General features: G+C 42.9%; 1 protein-coding gene across 8 annotated transcripts in view; it reads right to left on the bottom strand.

Annotated features, from left to right (window-relative positions):
* Nucleotides 1-2,559: 2,559 nt before the first annotated feature.
* Nucleotides 2,560-27,173, bottom strand: part of ZNF438 (zinc finger protein 438) — an 87,995-nt gene continuing 63,381 nt past the window's right edge. For 7 of the 8 annotated variants that reach the window (XM_086742037.1, XM_086742038.1, XM_086742035.1 and 4 more), the window contains one exon: nt 22,260-25,962. In XM_086742037.1, coding sequence (XP_086598163.1) covers nt 25,350-25,962 — 613 coding nt within the window. In that variant the 3' untranslated portion in view covers nt 22,260-25,349. Of the gene's footprint in view, nt 2,722-22,259; nt 25,963-27,173 lie in introns of those variants that run through there. The other variant, XM_086742043.1, reaches the window with a different exon arrangement.

Genomic DNA, 27,173 nt, shown 5'->3' with positions numbered 1-27,173 from the left:
GGAAATGCAACGTTCTTAATCTTACACCAAATATAGTTTTCAAATTGCCATTATACAAGCATTGGAGTTGCTTAGGATCTGGTGGTTTTCTTTGTTAGGCACCAATAATCAGCTCTGCGTGGAGCAAATCACCAAAATAAAGAAATCCTTGCCCCAGAACATTTTGGAAACCTGAACTGTGACCAGACAAGATGAATCAAGAGGAATTTATGCCTGCTCTTCTACAGAAATTGAGCCATGAGGACCACACTAGTATGGCAGTACATTTTGGAGAGGAGTCTCGTCTCTTCAGTGCAGACACTGCAGCGGCAGTGTGCATGCACAGGGATGAGTGGGAGCTAAACTATCACCAGGCTCTTCTGTACAGCATAAATGTGTCCCCTTCCATGCACTCTATGTATCATCTCTTTAGCTAAGCAGTCACTCTGGCGACAAATATTGCCATCCTGCATGTCTATACCATAAACAGTGTTCCTAATCTGAAAGTGCTGTGCGCACGTTATCTAGAGACCAGGCAAAAGGAAAGTATAGATAAATACCTATTTTGGCAGTGATTTATGCCACATAGGCAAGAATAAGTCAACTGGAAGAAAACCAGCCTGTCGGTTTTTTTCTTAGGTTCATTTTTCCAGCTGAAGCCAGTCCCCAATGCAACCGCCAAAACGGATGTGTGGTTGGGCAGGGTGGAAGGAGAGGGTTAGCAAGGGTCCTGGGGGATGTGTGGGCAGGCCTGTCCTTGGATGCCAAAATACTCCTGGTGCCTCGTTTATTGACTTGTCCTTTGGTCCAGAGGCTTCCCCTTTTGCAGCCATCTCCTCTCCTGTCACTCAGGGAGGGCCAGTTTCCATGCGCAGTAATATTCCAGGGGCATCAGGGGAGCAGCAAATCCTCTGAAGAGTAGAGAAGCTCTTTCTAGCTATTTTCCTTTGGAGCTGATTCCAACACAAATCTTCAGCTGAACAACTGTCCAGCGACTAATGCAACAATTGTACCTTGACCAGTTGCAATAACACACTCAGGATTTTTGTATATACTCAGTTTCCACTGAACCAAATAGGATTTAAAGAAAGTGCTGTAAGATTTACTGAAATGAGGGCTGTGGTTGGGAGCCACGGCTCAAGCATTTTTTCCCTTGGTTTATGGTCTATTTAGATATGGGGAATGTACTAAAAAGAAACAGCACTTCTCACTCGTGTACAGGGGAGTAGATGTAGACGGGATGAAAAGGGTGCTGCCGGCTCAGCCCTTGCCCCATCGCACCCTCTCGCCTGCCAGCACTGCTCTCAGGCATTCTGCAAGCATTAACTGCCTTTAACTGGGTTACTCTATTTGCTATTCCTTCGGTCTCCAGTACACCTTGAAAGATTGCATTTAAAATGTAAAATAAAAAAAGAACTAATTCCATTAACTCAAAATAGGTCTCTAATTGACCTCTTAATACAGTGTATTTAACATGACACCGTACAATTTTCATATGTAAAGAGGATGATTCTTAATAATTCAGCGCTTCTATTTTCATTCTATAGAATACATCTTCCAAGAGAATTGGGAGAACATTGTGAATTCCTGTCATTTATCATTCCGCCACAGAAATGAAACTGCAGCTGCCACCGACATGAAGCAGTATATTTTATGCCTGCCTTCCCATGCTTTGCTCTTGTAGTGGTGGACTCCAAAAACTTTATACTTTTCATATTAATAAACATACTGGAAATGTGGATGTGAACATACTTTTTCTTAATCTTTTCAGTAACAGGAGGGAGAAAGTGCAGACAATCAGCACTTACCTTCGCAGGATTCAGTTCGGACTCATAGCTGTTCTGAGAAATAAAATGTATGCAGAGCAGAATTAGTTAATTTGATTTCATGTTGGGCTCGTACACAGCATCTTCCCCCGCCGTCTCCCTCTCCCCAGCCAGCCCATCCCCTCCGCCCCCAAGATGACACTTTGCATTTGATGTGAACCCTCGCAGATTAAGCGGGCATGTAATTTACTCCCACAGCAAGGCCCACTGGAACTGCGGAAGTGATGTAAAGGGGACTTTGTTTAAACGAGAACCCGATCCTTAATGTTAAGCCTGCAGACCTGCATGTAAAACCCTCTTGTTTAGGCTGTCAGCAAAGCCTTTAATTTGCATTCAGTCTTGCATTCATCTGGGATCCGTGTATGGTATTGACTAATGTTTTATTATTGTTTGGTAAATAGAAATATTTAAATTAAGAACAACTCAATGGCAGGGAGTGCTTTATATAGTCATCACAACATGCTTCTCCTGCTGCTGTGAGTGTAGGAGGCATGGCATTTTTCTACCACTTAACATGTGAAGTCTGACATATTTTAAAAACATCATCAAAGTGTAGCTTTAGAAATCACCTTAAACATAAGCCCAAAGAAACAAATCAGTAGTCTTTAGACAATTTCCCTCAGCTAAACTGTTTCAATATGCTATTTTTACTTTATTACTTCTTTCCGCCTTTGGCAGCACAGGCCTTTTCAGCCAAATAGGGCATAACGGACCATGAAAGCGGGATACGTCCTCCAAACCCAAATGTCAGCTGCAGTTAAGGTGAACTGCTCCATTTTAAGACACAGTGAGTTATCTTGTGCTTCACAGGAAACCTCAGCACCAGTGTGAGAGAGGGACTGGGAAGGGAGGTTGGTCTTCACCGCGATGGAGTGTGACAGCTCTCTGGGCCCTGGTGGCTCCTCGTGCAGGAATGCTATGAAATAGCAGCTTCATTAAAGAAACACAAGGGAAAGCGTCATTGCCAGATTTGCAGTATTTCCTCTTCTCACAGACTGTGTATTTTACACAGCTGACAGTGTGTTTGTTACAACGTACCTTCAGATGTGTGCCGGCAGGACACGCTGGAAATTGTGCATCCAGACTGGGGGACTTCCTAACCATAGGCCCCCGACATCTGCTGCACACTTGTTGCATGGCTGGAACATGAACAGAGCTTTTAATTTTGCTCTTTGATATTTGCATTCCTGTTTTTAAATGCTGTTTGTGTAATTTATGCCTTGCAAGCCCACAGAACTTTGGTGGAAGGGGACCTCTTTATTTGAACTCTCTGAAGTGCAATATTTCTCTTGGCTTAATTTTTCCCTCCTTCTAAGCTTGTGTAGTATCATCTGACAAATTGGATCTATTCTTTTCCAGCGAGTTATCTGAACACGTACTTGTAGCTGCTTTTAAGAACAGTACAGCTCTCAGATAATTCCATTGTTACTTTATTTGCCAGATGTAGTTTGTTTTCCACAGCTGGAGTACTAGAAAAAATGTTGCATAACATACATCTATTCTTTTCCAAATAGAAATTAAAATCTACACATAAAAGATAAGTGGGTCTTGCAGAACCCAGTACTGCCTTATGTCACTTGTCTCTGTATGCTGAAGCGAGTTCAGGCTTGCGGTCACCTCCCTGCCAAAATACAAGCTCATCGCTCATGTTCCCTCTCCCTGGGCTTCCCCAGCCATTCTGCTGCTCTGCGCTTCAGTGGCTGCATTTGACTCAACAGGCCCATTGACCAGAACTCGAAGCGCCAAAAGAAACTCTTTACACCAACCTTCAAAGCAAGTCGAGGAAGCCTTTTGGTTACTCTCCGTTGACTAGCATCACCCACATTAGCAGATTTACTTTTGATATTTAGAGCCCTGACATTATCCACAGTCTGTGCAACCTCTTTTTCTTTCTTTCTTTCAGGAGTTATTCCACAGAGGAACAGCTGGTGTCTCTAAGGTATTATGAAGTGCCCTGAACACCACACCTGGGGGCTGTGGGATAAACCCATGGAAGGATCCCCCCAGCTTGGCACGGAGAGATGATACACTGCTGGACTCCCTCTCCCTTCAAAGGAGGTTAAACGCAAACAAACACTTTTAGCTCAGTGGAGATCAAACCGGGTAGCCAACATGTGCATCCAGCTGAGAGCTCTGTGAGGTCTGGGTGACACTGACTTTCTTCAAAGGAAAAGACAGAAACAAACTGATTTTGTGAAACCCATGAAAGCCGCCTTTGCAAATCTCCACTAGAGAAATGGAGGTATCTGTTTGGCAGAAAGCTAAATTTACTTCCAAGCTCCAGGATAGCAGTGACGTGTCGTTCTTTGAGAATTGCTTGTCTGTGTGTATCTGCGTGTGCACCGCTTCAAATGTTCATGAGACGGCATTTGTCACTGTGTGTTCCCTCTGCAAAGTGTCCTGTCTCACCGGGGCAGTGCACACAGTGGCAGGGCTGCCAGGGTCCATGTTTCAGTTGAGGACAAAAGTAGCCCAGTAAAACGTGCAAAGCCAGGCACTGCGTAAATTACTGATGCGCCCAATCTGCAGACATCTACAAAGCAGCATCCTTGAAACATTCTACATATTTTAATATTTTAATTAAATACATGTTTTATGCATTCATGCCATAAGTACTTTATGGTTACTGACTCTGCAGTCTTCTGGACTTAAAACCTCCAAGAGGTACAAAAGAGAATACTTAACACACGGGAGAAGAGGAGCCTTCTTCAGATGCCAGGACTCAGTATCTTTCTGTTTGATTTTTAATTTTACAGATAGAGTAGATCAGGAATTCACAGACCAAGTCATTAGGGCTTAAAAAAGTTTAAATGCAAGCCACTTTGGCATTAGAAAAATACATACGCAGCATTTTCTGTTTGCAAGGTGCCACAAATGTTAATTAATGAATAAATCTTGCTTGTCTTAGCTAGAAAAGTCCCTTGGTCAGTCTTCGACTTTCCCCCAAAAGCCAACAACAAAGGCCTTTATCGTAACTGCTGGAGTAGCACTGGGCACAGATCATGTCTTGACTAACGGGATGTGATGCAATAAAAAGCTTTAGAGATAATGAAACCATCTCTTAAAAGTAGTGCATTAAGAGGAGGCTGGACTTCGTTACAGGAAATTATGTGTCACCATGGCCGTGCTCCCAGCAGGCAGGACCTTGTAGGCAGCTCTCTCTTCATCTCACCACAAACCCACCAACCAGCAGTGGTTTCGCTCCAACATGTCCACATCCTTATTGTTGGGGGCTCCAGAACTGAACACAGTACTGCAGATGGGGTCTCACAAGAGCAGAATCAAGGGGCAGAATCACCTCCCTCGACCTGCTGGCCACGCTTCTTTTGGTGCAGCCCAGGATATGGTTGGATTTCTAGGCTGCAAGCGTGCATTGCCGGCTCATGTTGAGCTTCTCGTCCACCAGCACTCCCAAGTCCTTCTCCTCAGGGCTGTTTTCAATCCATTCTCTGCCCAGTCTGTATTTGTGCTTGGGACTGCCCTTGCCCATATGCAGGACCTTGTACTTGGCCTGGTTCAACTTCATGAGATTTGCAAGGGCCCACTTCTCCAGCCTGTCAAGGTCCCTCTGGATGGCATCCCTCCCCTCCAGCATGTCGATGGTACCACACAGCTTGATGTCATCGGCAAACTTGCTGAGGGTGTGCTCTATCCCACTGTCCATGCTGCTGAGAAAGATGTTGAACAGGGCCGATCTGAATACCGAACCCTGAGTAACACCACTTCTCACTTGTCTCCACTTGGACATCAAGCCATTGACCGCAATTCTTTGAGTGCAGCCATCCAGCTTCCTTATCCACTGAGAGGTCTGTGTGTCAAAGCCATTTCTCTCCAGTTTAGGGACAAGGATGTTGTGCAGGACAGCCTCAAACACTTTGCACAAGTCCAGGAAGATGACATCAGTTGGTCATCCCTTGTCCACTGATGCTGTAACCCCATCATAGAAGGTCATCAAATTGGTCAGGCACGATCTGCCCTTGGTGAAGCCATGTTGGCTGTCACCGATCACTTCCTTATTTTCCACGTGCTTTAGCATGGTTTCCAGGAGAATCTGCTCCATGACCTTGCCAGGCACAGAGGTCAGACGGCCTTCTAGTTCCCCAGGTCTTCCTTGTTTCCCCTTTTAAAAATAGGGGTTATATTTCCCCTTTTCCAGTCCACAGGAACCTCACCAGATTGCCGTGACTTCTCAAATATGATAGACAGTGGCTTGGCAACTTCATCCACCAGTTCCCTCAGGACTCATGGATGTATGTCATCAGGTCCCACAGACTTGTGGATCTTCAGGTTCCTTAGATGGTCCCAAACCTGCTCTTGTCCTACAGTGAGAGGTTCTTCATTCTCCCAGTCCCTGCTTTTGTCTTCTGTGTCTTGGGCAATATGGCTAGAGCCCTTGCCGGAGAAGACTGAGGCAAAAAAGTCATTGAGTACCTCAGCCTTCTCCATGTCCTGGGTAATCAGGTCTCCTATTTCCTTCTGGAGAGGGCCCACATTCTCCCTGGTCTTCCTTTTATCCCCAATGTACCTAAAGAAGCTTTTCTTGTTGCCCTTGATGTCCCTGGTCAAATTTAATTCTGTCAGGGCTTTAGCCTTCCTTACCTGATCCCTGGCTGCTTTCTTAATCTCCTTTACAATTCTATGCCAACATGTCATATAGGTAAATCTTAACCTCATTGGAGCTGAGAGCTTATTTTCCTTATTATCTCTGTTGGCTCTGCATCACTATAATTGAAGGTTCTGCTCTTTTCCCAGCATGAGCTCAAGTCCAAGTACAAATTGTTAGAGAGGAACTGATGTGCAAGCACATGCCAGGAGAACCTGACAGCTCGTGGTGCAGCTCAGCCACGGGCACAAAACCAGCACTCAGCTGAGCAGTGAGCACACAAACCCTTTCTGTGACTGCATGAATTCTTAATAGAAATATCTCTAGAAGAAAAACATTAATGTGACTTTGACAGGACATTTCTTCCCCTGATCTCAAAGCACACTCCAGAGGTGGTGGTATCTAGTCACGGTTAGAACCGGACACTGAGAAATTCAACAATGTCTGTACATCCAGATCTGGAGCACTGCAAACTTTTCAGGAATGCTAGTTAGGAAGAGGAGAGGATCAAAACACCATTGCCCATAGCATCTGCCAACAAACATGCTTCTTGTTTTTATAACCTCTCTTTTGAGAAACCACATTAACACCTGAATGCTGCCTCATTGCATTGTGCAAAGCGTTTCTAAGATTTAATTCAATGAGTTATTCAGATTCATATCACTAACCTGCAATCATGCCAGTCAATAAGTTCTTTGATTTTTATGTTAACTTTCTGCTATCCCACTAATTGACTCTCGGGAGAATTACAGTTAGTGCTCACTGTACTGGAGCACTGAAGAATTGCAGCTATTGCAATACTTTCAAATCAAGATCACTTGAAGAAATAAAATGTTTTTAAGGAGCTGACATAAAGCATGAGATTAAAAGAACAGACTAATGAAATGATTATAGACAGCATCTTCATTTTCATTCTGACCAGTACTTTGCGATCAAACACACCACCTTGCATGTGGTATACAACAAACATTTATTTTAAAGAAAAGTTCCACTGGGCAGGTAAGTACTACACTGAATTAAAAGGTACCTTTCTGTTTCCTATAAAATTTAAAATGAATAACTTAGGGAAAATAATTGCTTGACTACTGAGAAATTGTACATAAAGCACAGCCATAAACGAGTGATCTACTCGGTGTTTGTATTTAAATGTTCCCTAGTTACCCCTGATTACAGCTTGCCACATCAACGAAACATCTGGTCTGGTATTTTTCTTACACTGAAATATCTTGGCCAAGCAGGAATTTTTATCTCAAAAGCAGCTGAAACCTTTGTTTACCATCTCACAGGACATGCTGTTAGACTCTTGTGCTGAAGATCTTTTTTAATGACATGCTTGATGGGACTGAACGGTGCATGTTCACCAGCTTTCACCTTCACTACTAATAACAGCACAGTTTCCATCTGAAATGTCTTCTATAATTGTGTAATTACACACCTCATTTATCCAATTGTTAAGCCAAGAGTCTGATTAAATATTAACTACTGCTTGGTTCTCCCAGTGTCATTAGTTGGAAAGCAACCCTGTAATCTCAGGTAACACATGATGGTAATTATCCTTCACAGTCACACTTAGCTGAAAATCCAGCACAATCAGAGCAGATAAGGTTGCCCAGCAGAAAACACATTGCCTCTCTGTTCCTCCTCACCTTACTGCTGCCTGAGCCACGTGCCGCGTGTATGGGCTTCCCAGGATGGAAAGGCAAACAGGTACAGAGCACAGCAGAGGAGGGCAGTGGCTGGTTTTGCTCCTCCAATCCCGTGCTGCACGTTGAGAAATTGCAGCCTGGCTTCCAAAGTTATAATGACATTTTTAAACTTCAAGTCAAAGAAGGGTCAGTTTGGTGTTGCCCAAACATCCCTTCCTATGGAAAGTAAGAGGGAGGGCAGAGCAGCTCGGCTTGTGACCAGCAACGGGAGAGCTGGGAATGACGCTCTTGTGTCTGGCCTTGCATCAGAGCGGAGCGTGCTCTGCGAACTACGTAAATATTAGGCAACCTTAGCTGAAATACATAAACCAGGAGCAAACTGCACTTCTGCTGTGCTCTGCATGGGAGCATCACCAGGCTCCTTAAAATAAAACGTTGCAGAAGAGAGCATCAAAATCCTATAAACAACGCAGAGCAATGGCAAACAGATGTTTCGTTCGTCCCTCTGAAGAGTGCTGTGTGCCGCTGCCCACAGCCCTCACCAAAGACCTCGGGCCCCAGGGACCCTGGGCTGTGCGGGGGGTTTGAGCAGGCACCCTCTGCCTTGGGGAGCGGGACCACGTTGGAGGGGGGGTCCTGTGAAGTGGAGACCCTGAGCTGTGGGGGTGAGTGATGTGTGGGGGTGGGCATCATGGAAAACGATCCAGCAGATCCCCTTTCCCAGCTGCCGCGGCGGCGTTAACAGAGGACTGCCTGGAGCAGCGGGGCTTTTCCCCCGTTAACGTCTTATTACGATGAAAGGAGCAGTTTATACCTCCCAGAGTTATTGCTTCCAGGCTGTCTGTAAACTCAGGTGAAACCTTGCATCTGGTTCAGGTTTTCAGTCTTCCTGTTGCAGCAGAGGGGATGGGACCACAATTTGTGTGCGAGGAGAGTGGAGCTGGAGGTGGGCTGGGACGGGGCCCTGGCCACCCGCCGAGCTGGGGCCACCGAGTTGCTGCCTGAGGCCTGCTGTGCACAGCCCCTTGCCTCCCCTCTCTGCGGTGCAACGTGGCATGGCGGGGCCGGTGCTGGCACGCCGAGGTGTCGGGCATGGCTGTGCACGAGGCTGCGGGAGGGGAAGGGGTCAGGGCCCAAGACCTCTCAGAGCATCGGGGTGGGCTGCTCCAGAGCAGGGGACGCAGAGGGGCTTTGGAGCCGGTGGCACTAGAAAGCCCAGGAGAGAGCTCTCTCATCCGTAATACGCTGCAGGCCAGCTCAGGCTCCCGGTTCAGCCCTGCCAAGTGATGAATTTGAAATAAGATTTGCAAGATCAGAGACAGAAATCAATAAACTCCATCAGCTAGATCTAGCAGCTGTCTGAAACAACAGGTTACAGCGGCTGATGAATACTTCAAGGTGGGGGAAATGAATTAAAAATAAGACCAAAATACGATCAGAAAGCATGCTCTCCAGCTGCTAGCCTTAGAGGAGAGCAAAACCCAAGAGAAATAACTACATTCAGGTATACCCCTTAAAAACACAGCTACAGCAACCTCTTTAAGGATAGAAAATCTCTTTATATGGTGGGCAGGTTACACTGCAAGTTACCAAATTGCTCCGTGTTCAGGTTTTATCTGCTTGGTTTTGTGATTCATAAAACTGAACCATCAGTTCCTGTATTCTTTCTGAAATCCACTTTGAACAACCCTCAATCCACGTCTCCGCCACAATCTTTTCTTGCACCAGTTGTGTAAATAAAGGCTTCAGTGAAATACTATTGATACGCATGACTCAGCCCCAGCAGCGATTTTTTTGGAAGCTGAGTGAATGCTTGAGCTCACCAGCATGCAGCTTGCAGGTGGGACATGCAATAGGACATGGCCTGGCCTGGGAAGCACTGGGGAACCCCCATGCAGTCTCTACCGTATCAGCACATGGCAGAGGCCTCTCTCTCCGTAATTTTCCTTTCCAGCCAAAGCCATAAGAAGTGGGATTTAAGCCAAAAAGTGTTAAATGTAGACAAAAAAAGGCAGCAGAACACCAAGGTGTCTGGGAGGCAGGGGTGGCCGCTGGGGCAAACCTGGGGAAATCGGAGTAACCTCCATCCTGCAGGACTGGAGTGGGAGTTTCCCAACTTCTCCAGCATGGGCTGGGACACAGCTCTGGGACCTGCCGCCGCTGAGCCAGGCTGGGTGGGGAAGCCACGAACGTCACTCTCGCTAGAACCTATGGACAGTAGGCGTGGAGCTGCAAACTCATGTGTTTGCTTCCCACCAGAAGTCAGGGTGGACAGGCAAATGAAGCCTTTGTGATCAGTGGATGAAAAGCATATGAAATATTGGCAAGGACAGCTGTTTCAAGTTGTACTTGGTAGCTTTAGTGGGCTCCTAATGCCTGGAAAGATAATCTCAGGAAAGGAGGCACTGACATGGCCACCGTTCCTGGAGAGGTTTCTGGCTCATTACAATCTTTGTGCGTTACACTACATAAACCACTTAAAAATATGTTGTTGCTATTTAAAGGGATTATAGCTATTGATCATCAGAAAACATCTAAGGGGCCTCTGATGAAAAGTCAAAGAGAACATACATAGAACTAGATTTTTTGCAGCACATCACTCGCTGTCTTCTGTGTTGTTGGAAGAAGTTTCACAGAAAAATAAAACCACCTGGAGGAATAAATTTGTTCAGTTAAGGTTGACCTGAATACAAGGCTTTTTTTTCCTTCTGGCCTTGCACAGACCTTTTACAAACAATTGTTTTCCAAACACTGATTACTGATACTGACGTTGCTTGCCAGGAGTCTGACTGTCCTCCTGGTGATGCAGAGGATCCCAGAACGCCATCGCTGCTCTGCAGCAAAATTGCCCATTTCCTCAGACAGACGTGACTAGCCATTCAAAAAGCCAAAGCACGGCTGAGGAGCCTTTCAGAGGAAGCACAGATGCACCACCCTGAAAGATAACTCATGTTCCTTCTGCTGCCTTCACATCTGCAGCACCAGTTCTAGCACGGAGGCGGTTCCAGCAAATGGAGACGTGTGATCTTGGGGAGCCACCTGCAAAAGCCCACACAAAGGCACTCCCCAGAAACCTCCCAGCCTCGTAAACCTCTCACGGGCCCCCGAAGGCCATAAATTCTGCAGAGCCTCTCACAACTGTTTCAGAACACTTAATGTTTTCCTTCTGCTCTGCGGTTTCCCTGCCCACAGCGGAGATCTCTGCACCCACCTGATACTGAGCCTGGCCGAATATTGCTCCATATGCCAAAAAGCACTGTGGAATTGAGCTAAATTGTCTTAGCTGATGTCCATCTAGGTAAGACGTTGATGCCACTTCCTTGTGACTTGATTTATTTTAAATTAAAAGGGGAAAAAAGGCAATTGAGGTTAAGTATTTGAGTCAGATTTTCAATTTCTAATGTCAAGCATCAAGAAATCAGTGAAATGGGTGAATGACATCACCTGAACTGAAGAACTTGACTTGGGACAAGTGTGATATTTCTTTCCATAAACACAAAAATGCTATTTAAAAACTAGCATCCCAAACAAAGAGAAAAAACTTGTAAGGAAGATGGCTTACCCTACCACGTCAGAGAGGGCAGGAGGAGAACACATTGAATGAGTTACTGAAAACAAAACCAACCTGCAAAGCAAAGTTAACGTTTCCAGGTAAGAAGGTGGTGGACAAACCCAGTTAGACCCTGAAAAGGAAACTAAATAGGAATGTGAATGTAAAACTGTGAGTGTCAATATCTCATTTGAAAAGGATTTTCTTGCAGAGAACCTAAGAAATATCAGCCTGTCTCAGCTGCAAAACATCTATCAAATGAAGAGCATCAGTGTGTGAACCAAAAATACATCATAAAGAGGGAAAACCAAGCAATCTCAACAATTGTAACCATTTTAGTCTATCCTCAATATTGAACTATAATTTGGAAACCTTTATGAAGTCAGAAGATGATGAAAGACATGAAGGTCTGTAGATACTTCCCAAAGTTGTCTACCTTCAACCTAGTGCCCTACCATTCTTCAGTAAGACAAGTGATCGTCTGCACAGTGGGCTGTGTTCGGTGTAAGCTACCTGCACCTCGGTTAAGAGGTGCCATACAGAAACTGGTTATTTAACCAAGTACTTTTGTTGTGGGCCAAGAGGAAGAAGACCATGGGCTGTACTGAGATGGGAGCCATCAGGTGAAGATGGGTACCACCATTTTTGAAGGCTCAGCAATTCAAGTTATTTATTTAATATTTTTAATTAACCAGATAGGAGAATTAGTTGGTATTGTGAGGGTAACAAGAATACCGGAATATTATGCATGAGACTTACATGACTTTGTGGGTTGGACTATTAGAAATGGATTAAATTTGATTGAACCAACTCCACCTTGTGCACCTGGAGACCCCTAAGTGGAACTGTAGCTTTCACATGGGGACTTGTTATTTGGTTTTGACAGCGAAAGAAGAGGGCTATTAGTTCACAAGATGATTACGAGCTACCAGAGCAATGAGGCAGTACGGAAGGAGATCAAACTTTATGACCTGAGAAGTTTATCCCTATTGCTCTGAGCCTCACCCACGATCACTCAGGCTTTCTTCTACAAGGCACTGAAACAGCCCCATTTTTCGCTGCTGCCTGAGCCCCCATGGGAGCTGCCGTAACCCTCCCGCCCAGCAGTGGCAGAACTCCTGGGGCTGTGTGCTGGAGCAGCTGGTCTCTCCTCGGGCGCCAGCTCAGGGCTCTCACACCTAACGAGAAACAACGAAATAAAACCATGTGAACCCTTGTACTGTCTCTGAAGCTTGGTCAAGTCTGTACGCCATCCTTGCAGCACAGCAATTAAAGTGATGCTCTTCCAACCTTGCCACCATCTCCAAAATCCTTCCTCCCTTTGCCACCAGCACCCCAGGGCTCAGGGGCAAAGGAGAGGGCTGCGTGCTCCCTGCTCCCGCTCATCAACCAAAGCGCTTTGAGTGTTGCAGTATCGAAGTGCAGCAGACTGAACTTTACATCAAATATTTTAACGTGAAGCCTGTATCAGATTTCACTAGCAAAGCATTTCATATGGGATAAAAAGTATTCTGTTCTGAGCAGCGAGTCACGTTTTTCTTATTGGGACACCGATGGAGCCTGCAAACAGCTTGGGTGGTGGTAATGCCGTGCTGGGAAGGCTGCAGCTCAGCAGCGATGGGAAGTGGTGAAGTAACAGCAGTAACCTCCCTGTGTTTGTACCTCTCTCCTTCCCTGGCCACACGTCCCCCCAAAGGAAGAGGGATCCTGCTACACATCCATGGGTGCACTTCTGTCAACTTTGATGCTCAGCTTTACCACCTGGTAAAAAACCATCTGGGTTTTTGTTTGTTCATTTCTGTTATTTTTTAAAAGTTTCTTATACATTGAATGACTAAAAGGGATTTTGCTGGAAAGGACTCCTGCATGCAGACAGGAAGGGGATACAGCTAGCAGGACAACAAAAATAGTGTTTGTCACAGCACACCTGAAAACCAAACTGCTATTACATTTTCAAGGCTATTTCTCCATGTATATTTCAATCTTTCACTACTTAAAATCCCTGAAAATACTTGCAGACCTGCTTGTCTTAATTACTTTTCCCAGACCGTCTATAAAACATCAATCAATAGCCAGTGCTACAGGCAGGAAAACTCTGTGATGGAGAAAAATCTAAAGCAAACAATGTACTGTTTAAGTCTACGAGAAAGAACTCACTCCATGGCCACTCACGGCCAGTCATTCTTTAATCAGGAATTTCTATTTAGCGTTAGGTACTGCTGTTCTTTGCAGGGGCTATCTGAGATTTTTTACAGGCTACAGGAAAGAAAATGACAGCAAGGGCTGCCCGAGCAGCCAAGCGCCCGGCGCAGCCGGCACGAGGGCGGCGAGCCTGCGCACTGCGCACCTGGGCAGAGCCTTCGCACAGGGGATGCAATCACGTGTGAGAGAGCAAACAGGAGGGGAGGAAAAGCTCCCCAGCAAATTTAACATGGAACAAGGAACCAAATACTCTTTCCTTTTAATCCCTTGCAGTGACTTTGGCAGATATATAAAAAATTATATAGCTTTTCAGTTATCTTTATTTGTCTTCATTCTTACCAAATATCCAGCTCTGGAAATACTTTGAATTTCTTCAACCCCTCCCCAGCTTTTATTACCCTGGTTCAGTACATTCTGCAAACTGCAATTTGGTGAATGAGTTCAGACCAATTTATTCTAACTTGTATTGTAATTATATACAGCAATTAACCTCTTTCTCCATAATTATGCAAGTAAAACTACTCCTTGTTTTCCCTCTGTCTCAGTTCAGGCTTCTTGACAGAACTTCACTCTTTGTCCATAATTATGAATGCTTGCCAGATAACGACCTACCAGTGAGGACATTCACTGAAGTCCAACTATGGTTCTTGTACTGGGATTTCTCGACCTGTTGTTTGGATCTTTGTAATCAGCACCAGGAACAGGATTTTTCTTGTTATACACAAAATTTACTCATGAATTAATTAGAAGAAATAAGATACGCTGTTCTGTAATTCAAATTAATTCTCCCTGTTCATTGTATGCTGGCGTACACTTGCCCAGTGGCATGGCTGTTGGCTAACAGACAACAACCACATGCCTGACGGGGCTAGGTGTCACTGATGTCACCTCGCAGGCATCAGTCCTGCAGAGGCTTGCGATGAGAATACTATTAACTGCCACAGAAACACCCAAAGTGCCAAAAAATTAAGTCTTTGCAGGATCTGCTCTAATCGCTTGCTGGGAGAGCTATTGGGATGGCGGTGGAGTGCACCCCTCCAAAGGCAGCTCCTCCTGGAGGGTCCTCTGGCTGGAGACAGCACCACGGCCTCTGCCCGTGCTGCGACCCGGCATGTGCTGAGCAGCAGAGCAAATCAAGCCCTGTGCAGCTACAGCACCCTGCGACGGGGGAAACGCAGAGGCTGGGAGAGAGGACCGCACAGCGCAGGACGCGGCACGCTTGGCTCTGCGCTTGGCTTACCTGGGAGCAGGCAAACTGAGATGCGTGGCGACCTTGGCCCCTCCTGAATGAATCTCACTCCTGAGACACATTAGCCTTTTAGAATCATAGAATGGTTAGGGTTGGAAGGGACCTTCAAAGGTCATCTAGTCCAACCCCCCTGCAAGGAGCAGGGACATCCCTGACTAGGTCAGGTTGCTCAGAGCCTCATCCAGCCTGGCCTTGAACGTTTCCAGAGATGGGGCCTCCACCACCTTTCTGGGCAACCTGTTCCAGTGTTCTATAACTCGCATCGTAAAAATTTTTTTCCTAATTTCTAATCTAAATCTACCCCCCTCTATTTTAAAACCATTACCTCTCGTCCTATCGCAACAGGCCCTACTAAGCAGCCTTTCCCCATCTTTCTTGTAGGCCCCCTTGAGGTACTGGAAGACCGCTATCAGGTCTCCCCGGAGCCTCCTCTTCTGCAGGCTGAACAGCCCCAACCCTCTCAGCCTGTCCTCATAAGAGAGGTGCTCCAGCCCTTTTATCATCTTCGTGGCCCTCCTCTGGACCTTCTCCAACTGGTCCATGTCCTTCTTGTGTTGGGGGCTCCAGAACTGGACACAATACTCCAGGTGGGGTCTCACCAGGGCAGAGTAGAGGGGGAGAATCACCTCCCTCGACCTGCTGACCACGCTTCTCTTGATGCAGCCCAGGATGCGGTTGGCCTTCTGGGCCGCAAGGGCACATTGCCTGCTCATGTTAAGCTTCTCATCCACCAGCAAGTTGGAGTTTTGCAGTCTATGAAAATGTTCCCAATATATAATATTTATATTCCACTGGTTGAAATATGGAGCAGCTCAAAGTTCTCCCACCCAGTTACAGTTCTGGCCATTAGGACAGCAAGCTATCAAGACCAAGTTAAAAAAGGAGAGTGGCTGCATTCACCGTGCTGCTTTATTTCTCAGAAGGTTGGCATTTAGAAATAACTAATCACTTCAATTTGACAGCGAGCAAAGCACTATTTGCTGTGGTGTCTGAAAGCCTTGAGAAGGATTTGGGTACATTTAAAGCTTTATTAGAATAGTGACAGGGCTTGCCTGTACAGAGCGAGGATGCTGGATGGCTGTGCTGAATTGATACTGATGCATATTGAATCTAGCACTGATATCATGAGGGGCAGGAAACTTGAAAGGTGAAAAGGTAAATGGCAAGAGACCTAAGGCTTCATTCTAATCGCTCTTTTTTAAAGGTTTTTTTTTTTTTAATTTTAAACTGGAGACTTCTGTCAGTGTAAACTGAAGATTCACTCACTTTGCAGACTTAGCAGTGATTAAAGTTCTAGCATCTCTTCTCCACAGCGAAGCACTACCATGGCACTGCAGCAAAGAAAAGAATATCACAAATAAATGCTGCACGGAGAACTGAGCATCAACTCCAAGTGACAAACTTGGTACCTGCACCTCTCCCCTACCGCAGGGAGAACTTCTCTTCTCAGCCCTCCACAGCTAAAAGAGCCATCCTTTTCTTCTGGTTCAAAAGAAATTCTTAATTCTATTGCAGCTTCATCAGAGCAGGTGAACAAGTCTATTCTATAATGAATTTTATCTGAGAGAAGTTATTTACACTCAGATAACCTGCACACGTTGGGGATTTTTTTGTTGATTTTTTTGCTCGAGGCTTCATTACGCTGTGTTTACAGTTCACTCTTTTCTTCCTTTTTTTTTTTTTTTTTTTTTTTTAGCCTAGTGTTTTTCAAAACCACTGCCACATTTTAGGTACTCCAAAAAGATTGCGACTAAGAGCTAACCTCTACATTTTCTTTTAAGTGCAAATGAATCCTAACAACCTCATGAGCTAGAAAGCTTTAACCCGAGAAGGCTTTCCCATGCCTCACAGCAGCCGCATCCCCTAGAACAGAACTTTGTTCAGAGCCAAGTAAACAATAATGCACTTCCTCCCCTCTTAAATCTCACTTGTGGATTGATCATCTTACTTTCCTTGGACCCAACTGCAGAAGGGGAATTATTTTTCACAGCTGACAGTGGGAATGGGAAGCCCAGGAGGCTGAGAGCCCCGGAGACCTGACAGTCTGCTTGAACTGTGCTTGAAAAATGCAATTCATCCGAACACGGCAGAGAGAAGAGGGGGAAAAAAAAAGATGAGCCTAATTGGTTCTGACTATAAAAGTCAGATCTCAGTTTTCTCTGGAGATGCACATTGCAGGAAACACTATTAGTGAACCTGGATCCTTTTTAAAAGGGCTAATTTAATCAAGCACTACAATAATTTACGAATATGACACTGGTAGGAGATTTACATATAATATTTGACAGTAAAAACTATCAAACGTTTGTCATTAAATGACACCAAATGATTCATTTGGGAGAAAGACAACACACGTTAGCAGTAGCCAAAGGGAGTGGTCTCGCATACGGTAAATCTGGAGAATAGACAATTTGTTGAGCACTAATTCAAACGCAGATCCTATCTGTTATGCACAGAATAAAAACAGGAGACAAAAGCTCAAAGTATAAAGGATGCCTACCATGAAGATATGGGGATGATTTATTATCAAGTGACGGGTTAAATGAGTTTGGTGACAAAATACCCTATGGTGCTGCGCATGATGCTGAATGTTTGTAAATGCCAACTCTGGGCTGCACTGAGGAGCTTTTGTTGAGCAGCATCCCCGGGACGGCTGGTGGAGGTGCAGCCGCGAGGCTCCCATCGCGCTCCAGGCGAGCAGGTACGGAAACCACATCACATTCACCCCGCGTTCCTCTGCCTGCGTGTGGAGCTTTCAGATGGATCCCCTAAGGGCTTCAGGCTTCTCATTTTTTTCAATCTCTCACCTTACATAAGCACTTCATTTATCAGAAAAGAAAGGGGAAAAAATCCATTCCATGTTGAAATAGACTGCCACCTGTATTGCTTCCTAATGTAAGTGAATCCCAGTGGAAAGGTTTAGCACCAGACTTTTCTGCTGGACCAATAAATCACTCTCAGAAATACCGTTTAAACCCTACATGTGGTGTTAACCAGCAAGAGTAGCACGTTTTTGAAAGAAATTCCATCAATTCAACAATTAATCCAATTTCCTGGAAGGACTCAGGAGGCCACTGTGTATTTTGGGATTCAGATCAGCCACAGATCTATTAGCAATGTAATGACACTGTTACTGCATTTTAATTTGAAAAAAAAATAACTGGAATACACTGTCTACAGTGTGACACTACCAAACAAGTTTTAAATGTTGCACAGACTTAATCCTTTTATAATTTTGTCTGCGACCGTGTGTGTAAAGACACTGGAAATGACGCTATCGAAAGCCATGAGCCCATTAACCTGCGCAGACATCGCGGCTGTCTCCTGGAGTGCTGGTATCCCATCCATCTATCAGCCCAGCTGTCTTACAAGGTACAAATAAAATGGTGCTTTGAGTTTAACAGGATGTAATCGACTTACAAAGTGTGGCTGGGGAGAGGCTAAAAACTGGATTAGGAGAGCAGCACGTAAAACAGCATGAAAAAAACAAATTCTTCCCTGGAAAACTTCCTCTCCAATTATCCACAAAAAAAAAAAAAAAAGAAAAAAAAGAATAAAAATAAGTGAGCTTTCAAACAATCTGTACCACTTCTCTATTTTATAGCTCACTGCAATTGCTTTTAATTAACTTGTGTAATTTACATGGCCTGAATTCTAGAGCCAGTTCCCTTTGAAAAAACACCTTCTTGCAAACTTTGATTAGCTCCAGAGAAAAGACAGCAGATTACTTTAAATGGCACGAAGGTGGATTTATTGGCAAGAGTGTCAGGTTTGCACTTAGCAAGGAATTGGCAGATTGCAGAAAATAGCTGGACGGGATTCAAACTCCAAGGACTCTGAGCTGAAAAAGGATTTATTTGAATAGCAAAGTATAGCAGCGTATTTACTTTCGTTAAAATTAATAAAAGCTTTTAACTAAAAACATGAAGAAATTAAACTTCCAGTGGAAAGCAACGGCACTGCTTCCAACGTACGGTCACAGGGATATTTATTGCTTTCTTCCCTCACCACAGCATTTATTGCTTCTAGCACTAGGAAGGTGTATTGATCTCCTTGATCGGGTGTATGTTCAAAAGTCAGATTAAATCTGAAGCTGCACAAAATGACTTAGCATACAGGAAATAAAATGCTTTATTTTTATCCTAAATCAATTGTAAAAAAAAAAAAAAAAAAAAGTAGTATATTCATTGCATATGAAAGGCAGAGATATTGAAGTCCCAGGAAAAGCAGAGCAGTCAGAGGAGTGTAAGCTGCTTTGGGCAGGTAGACAAGAAGCTTGGCCATGGTCTACAACAGGAATGAAGGGTTTTGTGCCAAAAGAAGTTTGCACTACTGAATGGTCACCAGCTGAAATAATGATGTTATTTGGTTGGGGGGGGGGGGGATTTTTTTTTTGTCTCAAGTTTTGTGCTTTCTTTACAAATGTCACAAAATTGCTTATGACAGTGCTTAAAGTATCAGATTCAGTACTGAAGCCTTGTTTACACTTGTGACTCCACCACTGGAGATGGACCAGTGGGAACCCCAACAGAAATGGTTTCCAAAAAGCCAGGTACTGCTCTGCTCCCGGGCTGCTGCTAAGCCCTGCTTCAGGTGGGAGGCTGGCCCGGCTGACCTCCGGGGTCCCCTGCAACCAACGTTTTCATGAAACATTCTGCAAAATAGCATTCACAACTACTCAATCCCAGGCTTTTGGCTAGTAGCAAAGATGCCAGACACAATGCTGACTTTGCAGAATCAGACATTTATGTATTGCCTTCAGCCAGAACAGCTCACAGAGGATGCTTAAAAGGTAGAGGGCTAGGAAAACAGAAAAAGAAAAAAGGAAAAGAGGGGAAAGGAGGGGAAAGTGGGGAGGGGGCGGGGGGGGGGGGGGGGAAGAAAAATCTCAGCCACAGTGTCTCTGAATGTCTGCTTTACACCATCAGATCTGCGTGAGACACTTCTATGGAACTTCCCTAATTCCAGTCTAAGATTGGAACTACGTGACGAGATGTTCTAGTCTTTTCCAACAGCATATAAAGAGCCCAAATCACATTTAACAGCTTATTTTTCTCATAGTAACCGTTCACTTTTTTTCCCCTACTACTTATCAGTGTTGTATCTGCAAGAAACGGAGTGAACACTTTTCCTATTTTGCTAAGTACTGATGCAGCGTTTTATTTCACTTCTATGGACTAAAGCTAAAAGATGCTTTTTCAGAAAACTGAAAGACCACATTTCAAGTCTGGCAGCAAGCTGGTCTCAGCAGTCAGCATGTGGCTCACATAACCAGAAGCATTTAAGTAAGATACCAAAAGAAGAGGACATTCACAAAGTCAGTCATGCCACTTGGAAGAGCTCTTGCGCAAGGAAGCCAAGGACGCTCCAGACTGACACACCTCAAATGGGAGCAGATTCTGGAACCTTGTAACCACAGGGGGTGGAAGGGAGAAGTTCAGAGTAAGGCTGCAGGACACTTCCACGTATACAGACCATCAAAGGCTAGTCATACTGATGCTGGACCCCATATTCAATATGTTGTGCCAACCTTCATCATCACTGTTTCCTTTGTGTATTCCCCATTCCTCCACTGAATTATGCTATAAGTCCCCTAGAAAGTGTCTGAGTATTTACATGCCTTGGACCATGTTCCAGACTGGCACAACAGTAGAAATATTTAACAAAATTCAAGTCAAAGCAAAGGTATGGACATTTTTAAATTCTTACTTCCCTTGGCCACTTTAAGTAACTCTGGACAAGAACAAACTGTCTGTACCTAGTAGCAGAAGACCTATTATCTATAGATTTCCTCTACGGTGGTGTAATTGTGCAGAGAAATCCACATACGGGACAGTTGGCTTACACATCTCTTTCCAAAAGAATTTTCTTTTCACTGATTTGATCTGTTATTCTAGACTAAATTGGAAATTTCTGCAAAATAACTTCAGAATAATGTTTCTGGATTTGTCGGCAGAAGAAATCATAATTCATCCCATCATTTCTAATGCTTACATGGAAAAGTCAAAAAAATGCAAAGAAAAATGGAAGGAAGAAAGCTTCCTTTGTACTTGACAGCACCAGACCTCTCATATTTTAGAACACGCCTTGTATTACTACATCAATAGAACTGTTAAACAAAGCACAAGTAGAGAAGTACGCTATTGCCATTTTCTAGGATTTCTTGAATGTTTGTCAATAAGGTATTAGAAATTCACTCAAGTCTGAAAACCAAGTTATTTTTGCACTGAAATTTGCAGTTCCTACTTTGGAACTGCAGAACAGTCAGCCACACAAAGTCATACACTGACATTCTCGCATGTTGCCCCACATTGTGCATGTATATGTAAGGCCATCAGGACTATTTTGATTCCATGGACCTGCCTGCCTGTACAGATTAAGGAAGTAAACACATTTTTTTTCCCTGAAACTTGCTTGCAGGCTCAGGTCTTCTTCAGTATTCCTAAGCAAGAAAAAATATAGCAATTTAATAAAAAGTGAAGAAAATTCTACAATGTGACAGATCAGCTATAAAAGCACACACTGAAATGAGGACAACCTTTTTAAGCCATCAGAATTTTCTTCATGAGACTAGACTTTTTCTGTGTCATACTCAGCATGCAGAGATTTTCCTTTTTCAGAGCTATAAGGAATTTGATGAGTAAACCCCCTGCAGTTAATAGCATTCAAATCTTTATGCATAATAACCACAAACCTACATTGTACAGGTTTGATAATAATAACTGACAGCTGAATTTGAAGTATACGTTTCTTTCCAAAATAGATGCGCATGTAGGTGGATGTGTTGTAGAAATATAATATACTACATGGCTGAGCCTAGATAAGCTGGTGATTCTCAAATGTCAGCATCATCTGCACAAAGTTAGGGTTGAAATCTGCTCTGCTAAATACCTGTTCATCCTTCTCACGACACTTTCTCTAAAGAGCTCTGTGAATAGTAGATTAAAAAAGTATCTAATGAAGTATGACAGAAACTCTGATGGAGCTGAACAGGAGAGATCTAAATTCTAACAAATAAATGAAGTAAAACATTTACTGCCAGCAACTATGTCAAGTTAGCCATAGGAAACTGTAGCTCTGCAGCTGGAGAAGGGAAATACTCTGCAAGCCAGAGAAGCGATGGAACTCCTCCAGCTTTGATTATTTATGGTGTGATGATGAAGGAACAGCTTTCCATGTGAGGAACAGCTTTAAAGTTGAACAGTGAAGCTGAAACAGAGATTTAATGAAAAATCAGAGGGGAACAAAACTACAGCTACAAAAACAATAACATTCGTTTCAACAATTTAAAAATATAATTTATGTGCAAAACCAGATGTTAATTTGTCCAGCTTCAAGGTAAACAGCAAACTGTATTCATAACAACCCTTCCGCTGAACAGCAAACACGCACTATTTAACGTTGCTGTAAATAAGGCTCACTTCATACCTCCAAATGTTATCAAAATCAACACAACTGCAAAATAAACACATTTTAAACAAAGGACACATCTGTATTTAATGCAAAGCCACTTTCAAAAATCCCAGCCTTTCATAATCTACCATAATCATAATAGCCTGAAACATAAGAATGCTTTCAGGCTCAGAAAAAAAGGCTTCTAATTTTAAACATTTACAAGGACACTGAGAAGTGGCTTAGAATCATACTTTAAGACATGTTTTCATGCTTTAAATTGCTGAAAGCTGAGACCCCTTTCCGCATTTGGCCTGGACTAGAGAAAGGGAGAGGAGTACAAAAACATGATGAAAAGAAAAAACTATACATGAAAACTTCCATTAAAAAAAAATGCAACCCACTGCCTCGTCCCAAACCTCCTTCCTCCCATCATCATTGCAACTCACCCCGCTTTTACGCTAAATTAAAAGGAGTAACTCTTCTTGCCTGAAAACCACCATCAAATCACTTGTCTACAGCACTAGCTCTGATGCACCACTATTTTTAACAACTGATTTCTGAAAATATTTCTGAAGGACAACTCTGCCATCATCGGTGCTGCTCCTGAACAGGAGGGACTCAGTGTTAGAGCTGCATTCATTTCAGCTTGTTTTCAACTATACCAAGGAATGAGTGATACTGCAAGAAACGTGATTTAATGTCCATTCTAAATAATGAACATGAGCAAACCTTTTTAATGTGGGGGTTTTTTTTTCCCAACTCTTAAAATGCATACTTTATCCTGGGAATAACTTCCCTTTGATATATTATAACTATGTGAAGGAGGGACTGCTCTCACATTTCTGTTTCAGAGAAAACACCAAGCTGTTTGATTTTGAAAGTTAAAGAATTAAGATGGGGGAAAAAAAATGCTTCTAAATGCAAACACATTCTACTAAGTTAAATATAGTCTCAGTTTGATATGAAACACTGACTTTAAAATTAGCTATTCCTTTCCAAATATGCCATAATTTCTCCTCCATCTACCCAGTGAAAATAAATATGAATATATTGTACGCATTAAAAGATGGGTGTGCCATACCCAAGGGTAAGAAAAAGCAGCATTTTTAAAGTAGTTCAGCATACAAAAGTAATACACAAAACCAAAGAAACACCCACAAATATGTATTTATAGTAACAGACAGAATGAAGAAAGTTTTGAAAATCCACAGGGATTCTTCCACCTTACCAGGCACCTGTACAGTTCTGAGTATTTTCTTTTTGTCTTTTATTTTTCTTGGCTCCAGTCTTACAGTTCAACTCCAGGGCAAAGCACCATACAACAAGAAATTGCATTCAAAACTATTAGCTCATCAAAACTGCACACAAAATACTGCAACATCTTGTGGAATCCCACTCAGAAAACCCATCATTTTTAGATCTCTTCTCATGTCATCACCACAATTTTTGCAAAACTGTGAGAAGCCACCCAGGACATTTTTAGGAACAACTCCATCATTGCAATCCCTCAGTTACAGTTTGACCACAAGAAGAACTGGATAGAGCAGTGCTGTAGAGACAGTATTGGTGTATTTTTCAGTTTGCCTTCTGATGTGCTCTGACTTCTGTTGAACAGCAATATAGTGACTTCTTATGCTGCCTCCATTATTGCTCCCAAAATAAATCAGAGGTACATAAGGCTTTTGATAACAGTGGTTTAAACACCAGTTTCAAACTAGATTCAACAGTTCAACGACCTTTTCATCAAAACTGAGCCCCAGAACTCCGTCTTGGTACAGCCTGAACTGACTTGCCCTCTTGGAGGTGTGCTGAAATGGTCACTTACCGTGCCTGCTCCGGAGCAGGGGACACAGCAGGCACTATTCCTGCATTACAGGCTGCTACAGCTTTGCATCCTGGTAAGGCAACTCTTACTGGTTCCTGACATTGCAAGGTTAAGGTGCTGCATGCAATTCCTCTAGTACAGTAAATCTGGCAACATGAGTGAAAAAAAAACCTCCTTACCTGTACAATAGACTTAGAAGTGAAGGGACAATTCCCCTTTAAAGCCACAGACTGGGTCAACTGCAAAGGTACAAAAGCTGTATCCCAAGAGTGTTAAAGGCAGAGCGCTAACGGCGTTGGCAGCAATAGCGCTGCTGTCACAGAAGGTGCGAGGAATATGCTAAAAGTTCACTGTGAAACATGCAATCTATTGCAGAATGTCAAACTTCCCAGGAGTAACCAGCTCAGACTACTATTTTTAAAACAAATTTTTTTTTTTTTGTAAAGCAGTCAAGCTTTGAGGGTTCCATCTGCCAGTAACAAACTTGTAAGCAAGGAACACAGTTGAAGACACTGAAGTCAGGAATACAAGTCTTTAAAGCTCTTAAACTATAGATTATAAAGCTCTTGAAGGCCAGCTGCATCTATGCACATTCAAACGATTCACAGAACTGCATGGAAATGTATATTTACTATAAAATCTAGAAGCACAGTTTGGACTGAAATTATACTTTCAGTCTGGTTTGTAATTTAATTCTAGATTCAGATTACTTCATATAAATGGATTTATTTCTGTGTGTTTAGTATAATTTAACTTGAGAATCTTTTTCCTTGTTAACCATTAGTACTGAGTATTTGCTGCTACTAAGTTCCTTAAGCATGAATTTTAAGTACAGTGTTTTATAATCAGGTTGCATGTACTCATCTGGAATGATACTGGATAAATACATTTTCTATTTAACAAAATAAAGGTTAGCATAAATTAAAAAAACAAACAAACAAACAAACCAGCAAACCCACCAAACAAACCTCAGAAGTGAAACATCTCTTGAGTTAGTTTAGAAACACAGCAAAAAAACCCATAAACAATTTGGTAAGTTACTTGATATTTTTCATAGCATTGTAGAACTCAGCTTCAATATTCACCATTATTAGACAGTTCAATAATTCCTTGTTTTGATAACAAGCTAAAAATTGTCCATAAAGTGGAAGGGTCTTCACAGTTATGATGACTCTGCCAATGATGACAAAGATCCTCTTTTCTCCAAAATAATTGTTTGCATAAAATGCAGTTATAGCCCGCTTTAGACCAAATTTCTATTTTTCTGCTTGGGGTACCAAAACCTACCTTTTGCGTCTCCTTGGCTGCTTCACCGCTTCCTGACTGAATCAGTTCACTTTTAGACAACGTATCAACATTATTTTGATGGTGAAAGTATATCTGTCTTTTCAGTTTTGGAAAAGTATAAGCCTCCTCCTCATGGGCACTGCATTTTGCTAAATGTCTTCTCTCATTGCGCTGTTTCCAGAAGTGGGTTGCATGTTTGATCAGTTCCCCCTTAGCTCCTCTGTTTCCTTGCATAACCCCTTCCTTTACTCGTCCTTGGATCTCTTCTCCATGAGAGCACAGTAAGTGAAACTTCATTTCACCAAAAGACTGTGCAATAAACTGGCATCGACCACATTTGATCTGTAAGTTCACTTCTCCTGGGTTATGGAATAAGTCCTCAAAATTGCACTTATTTCCCCTGTCAAGAAAAGGAAATATGAACTATTTCAGTGTTAACCATGCACAGAATAAAGATGGCAACTCCTGTCCTTATAAATTCCAAGAAGAGATGACATCCACAAAATAGTCTTTTAATTAAAAACAGGCACTGGTGCTACAGTATCTAATTTATTTGGAACAGAATAAAAAAAAAAGATAAATAAAATAATAGTAAGGCTGATTAGGAAACGACTAAACCAAATGTTACTCAACACTGCTGAATTTAAGAATTGCCTCCAAAATTAGCCTTGGTAGAAATAATCTTTTAACAACACCAACCTTTTAACAAAAGGTTAATAACTTTTAAAGTTCCTGATTTAGTGAGGTCAATCCAAATACTTCTAGCTCTGCCACAGAAAAGTGAAAATTAATATTACATGTAGCGCACTACTAAGAGACACTAACTTGTTCACGCTGAGTGATCTAAGGTCAATTTAAGGCAAAACCACATGTCCCACCTCCCACTCCAAGATGGAAACAATGAAACTTCAAAGTTTTTCTCCCTAAAAGTTTGTAGCACAGTTTAAAAAAGTTTAAATATCTAATTTACAATTGGACAGCCCTTATTGATTTAGGACAACTCTGCAGCATAAAAGAAACAGATAGACACAGGGCTAGCAAGTCCCTGGTTTAAGTTAAGCCAATCAAAAGAAGACCTCCAGAGAAAGCTTCTCGCAATGTCGACAAAAAAGACCATATAATACTTTGTATTTATACACATTAGACATACCACCCAACAAAACAGATAAAATAAATGATCCATTGTACGAAGTCCAGTAAGGCTGAAAGAAAAACACTGGTGACTCTCGGGTTCAATTCCTTAGAAATTTCTAACTGATGCCCCAGAGAGTGGAGCTGGGCAAAGCAAAATGTGTAAAACTGAACTGTAGTGTTGTAGCGAGGCATCAGGTTAAAGCCCTGAGCTTATTAAAGTGTACTTCAATGAAAGTAAATGCGCAGAACACACAAAACAGTCAACATTTATACTGTGTCAAGAATTTAACCTCAAAAATCATAATGCAGAGATAAAAGAGTATTCTATCCATCATATTAACTTCTCTACTTGGCTAAGTGATCGTAAGAGCAGCAGCAATCAAAACACAAGATGGATTAGCTCACAGCACTCCAGAGAAGAAAATGGGATAATGATATTTAATAGGGTAAACAAACTACAAGCTAACATTGAAATAC

The sequence above is a fragment of the Chlamydotis macqueenii genome, chromosome 2, assembly GCF_036417535.1.
Source record: "Chlamydotis macqueenii isolate bChlMac1 chromosome 2, bChlMac1.mat, whole genome shotgun sequence".
Taxonomy (NCBI): Eukaryota; Metazoa; Chordata; class Aves; order Otidiformes; family Otididae; genus Chlamydotis; species Chlamydotis macqueenii.
Note: the sequence above shows the minus strand (reverse complement) of the source record. Positions and strands in the feature narration are given on the sequence as shown.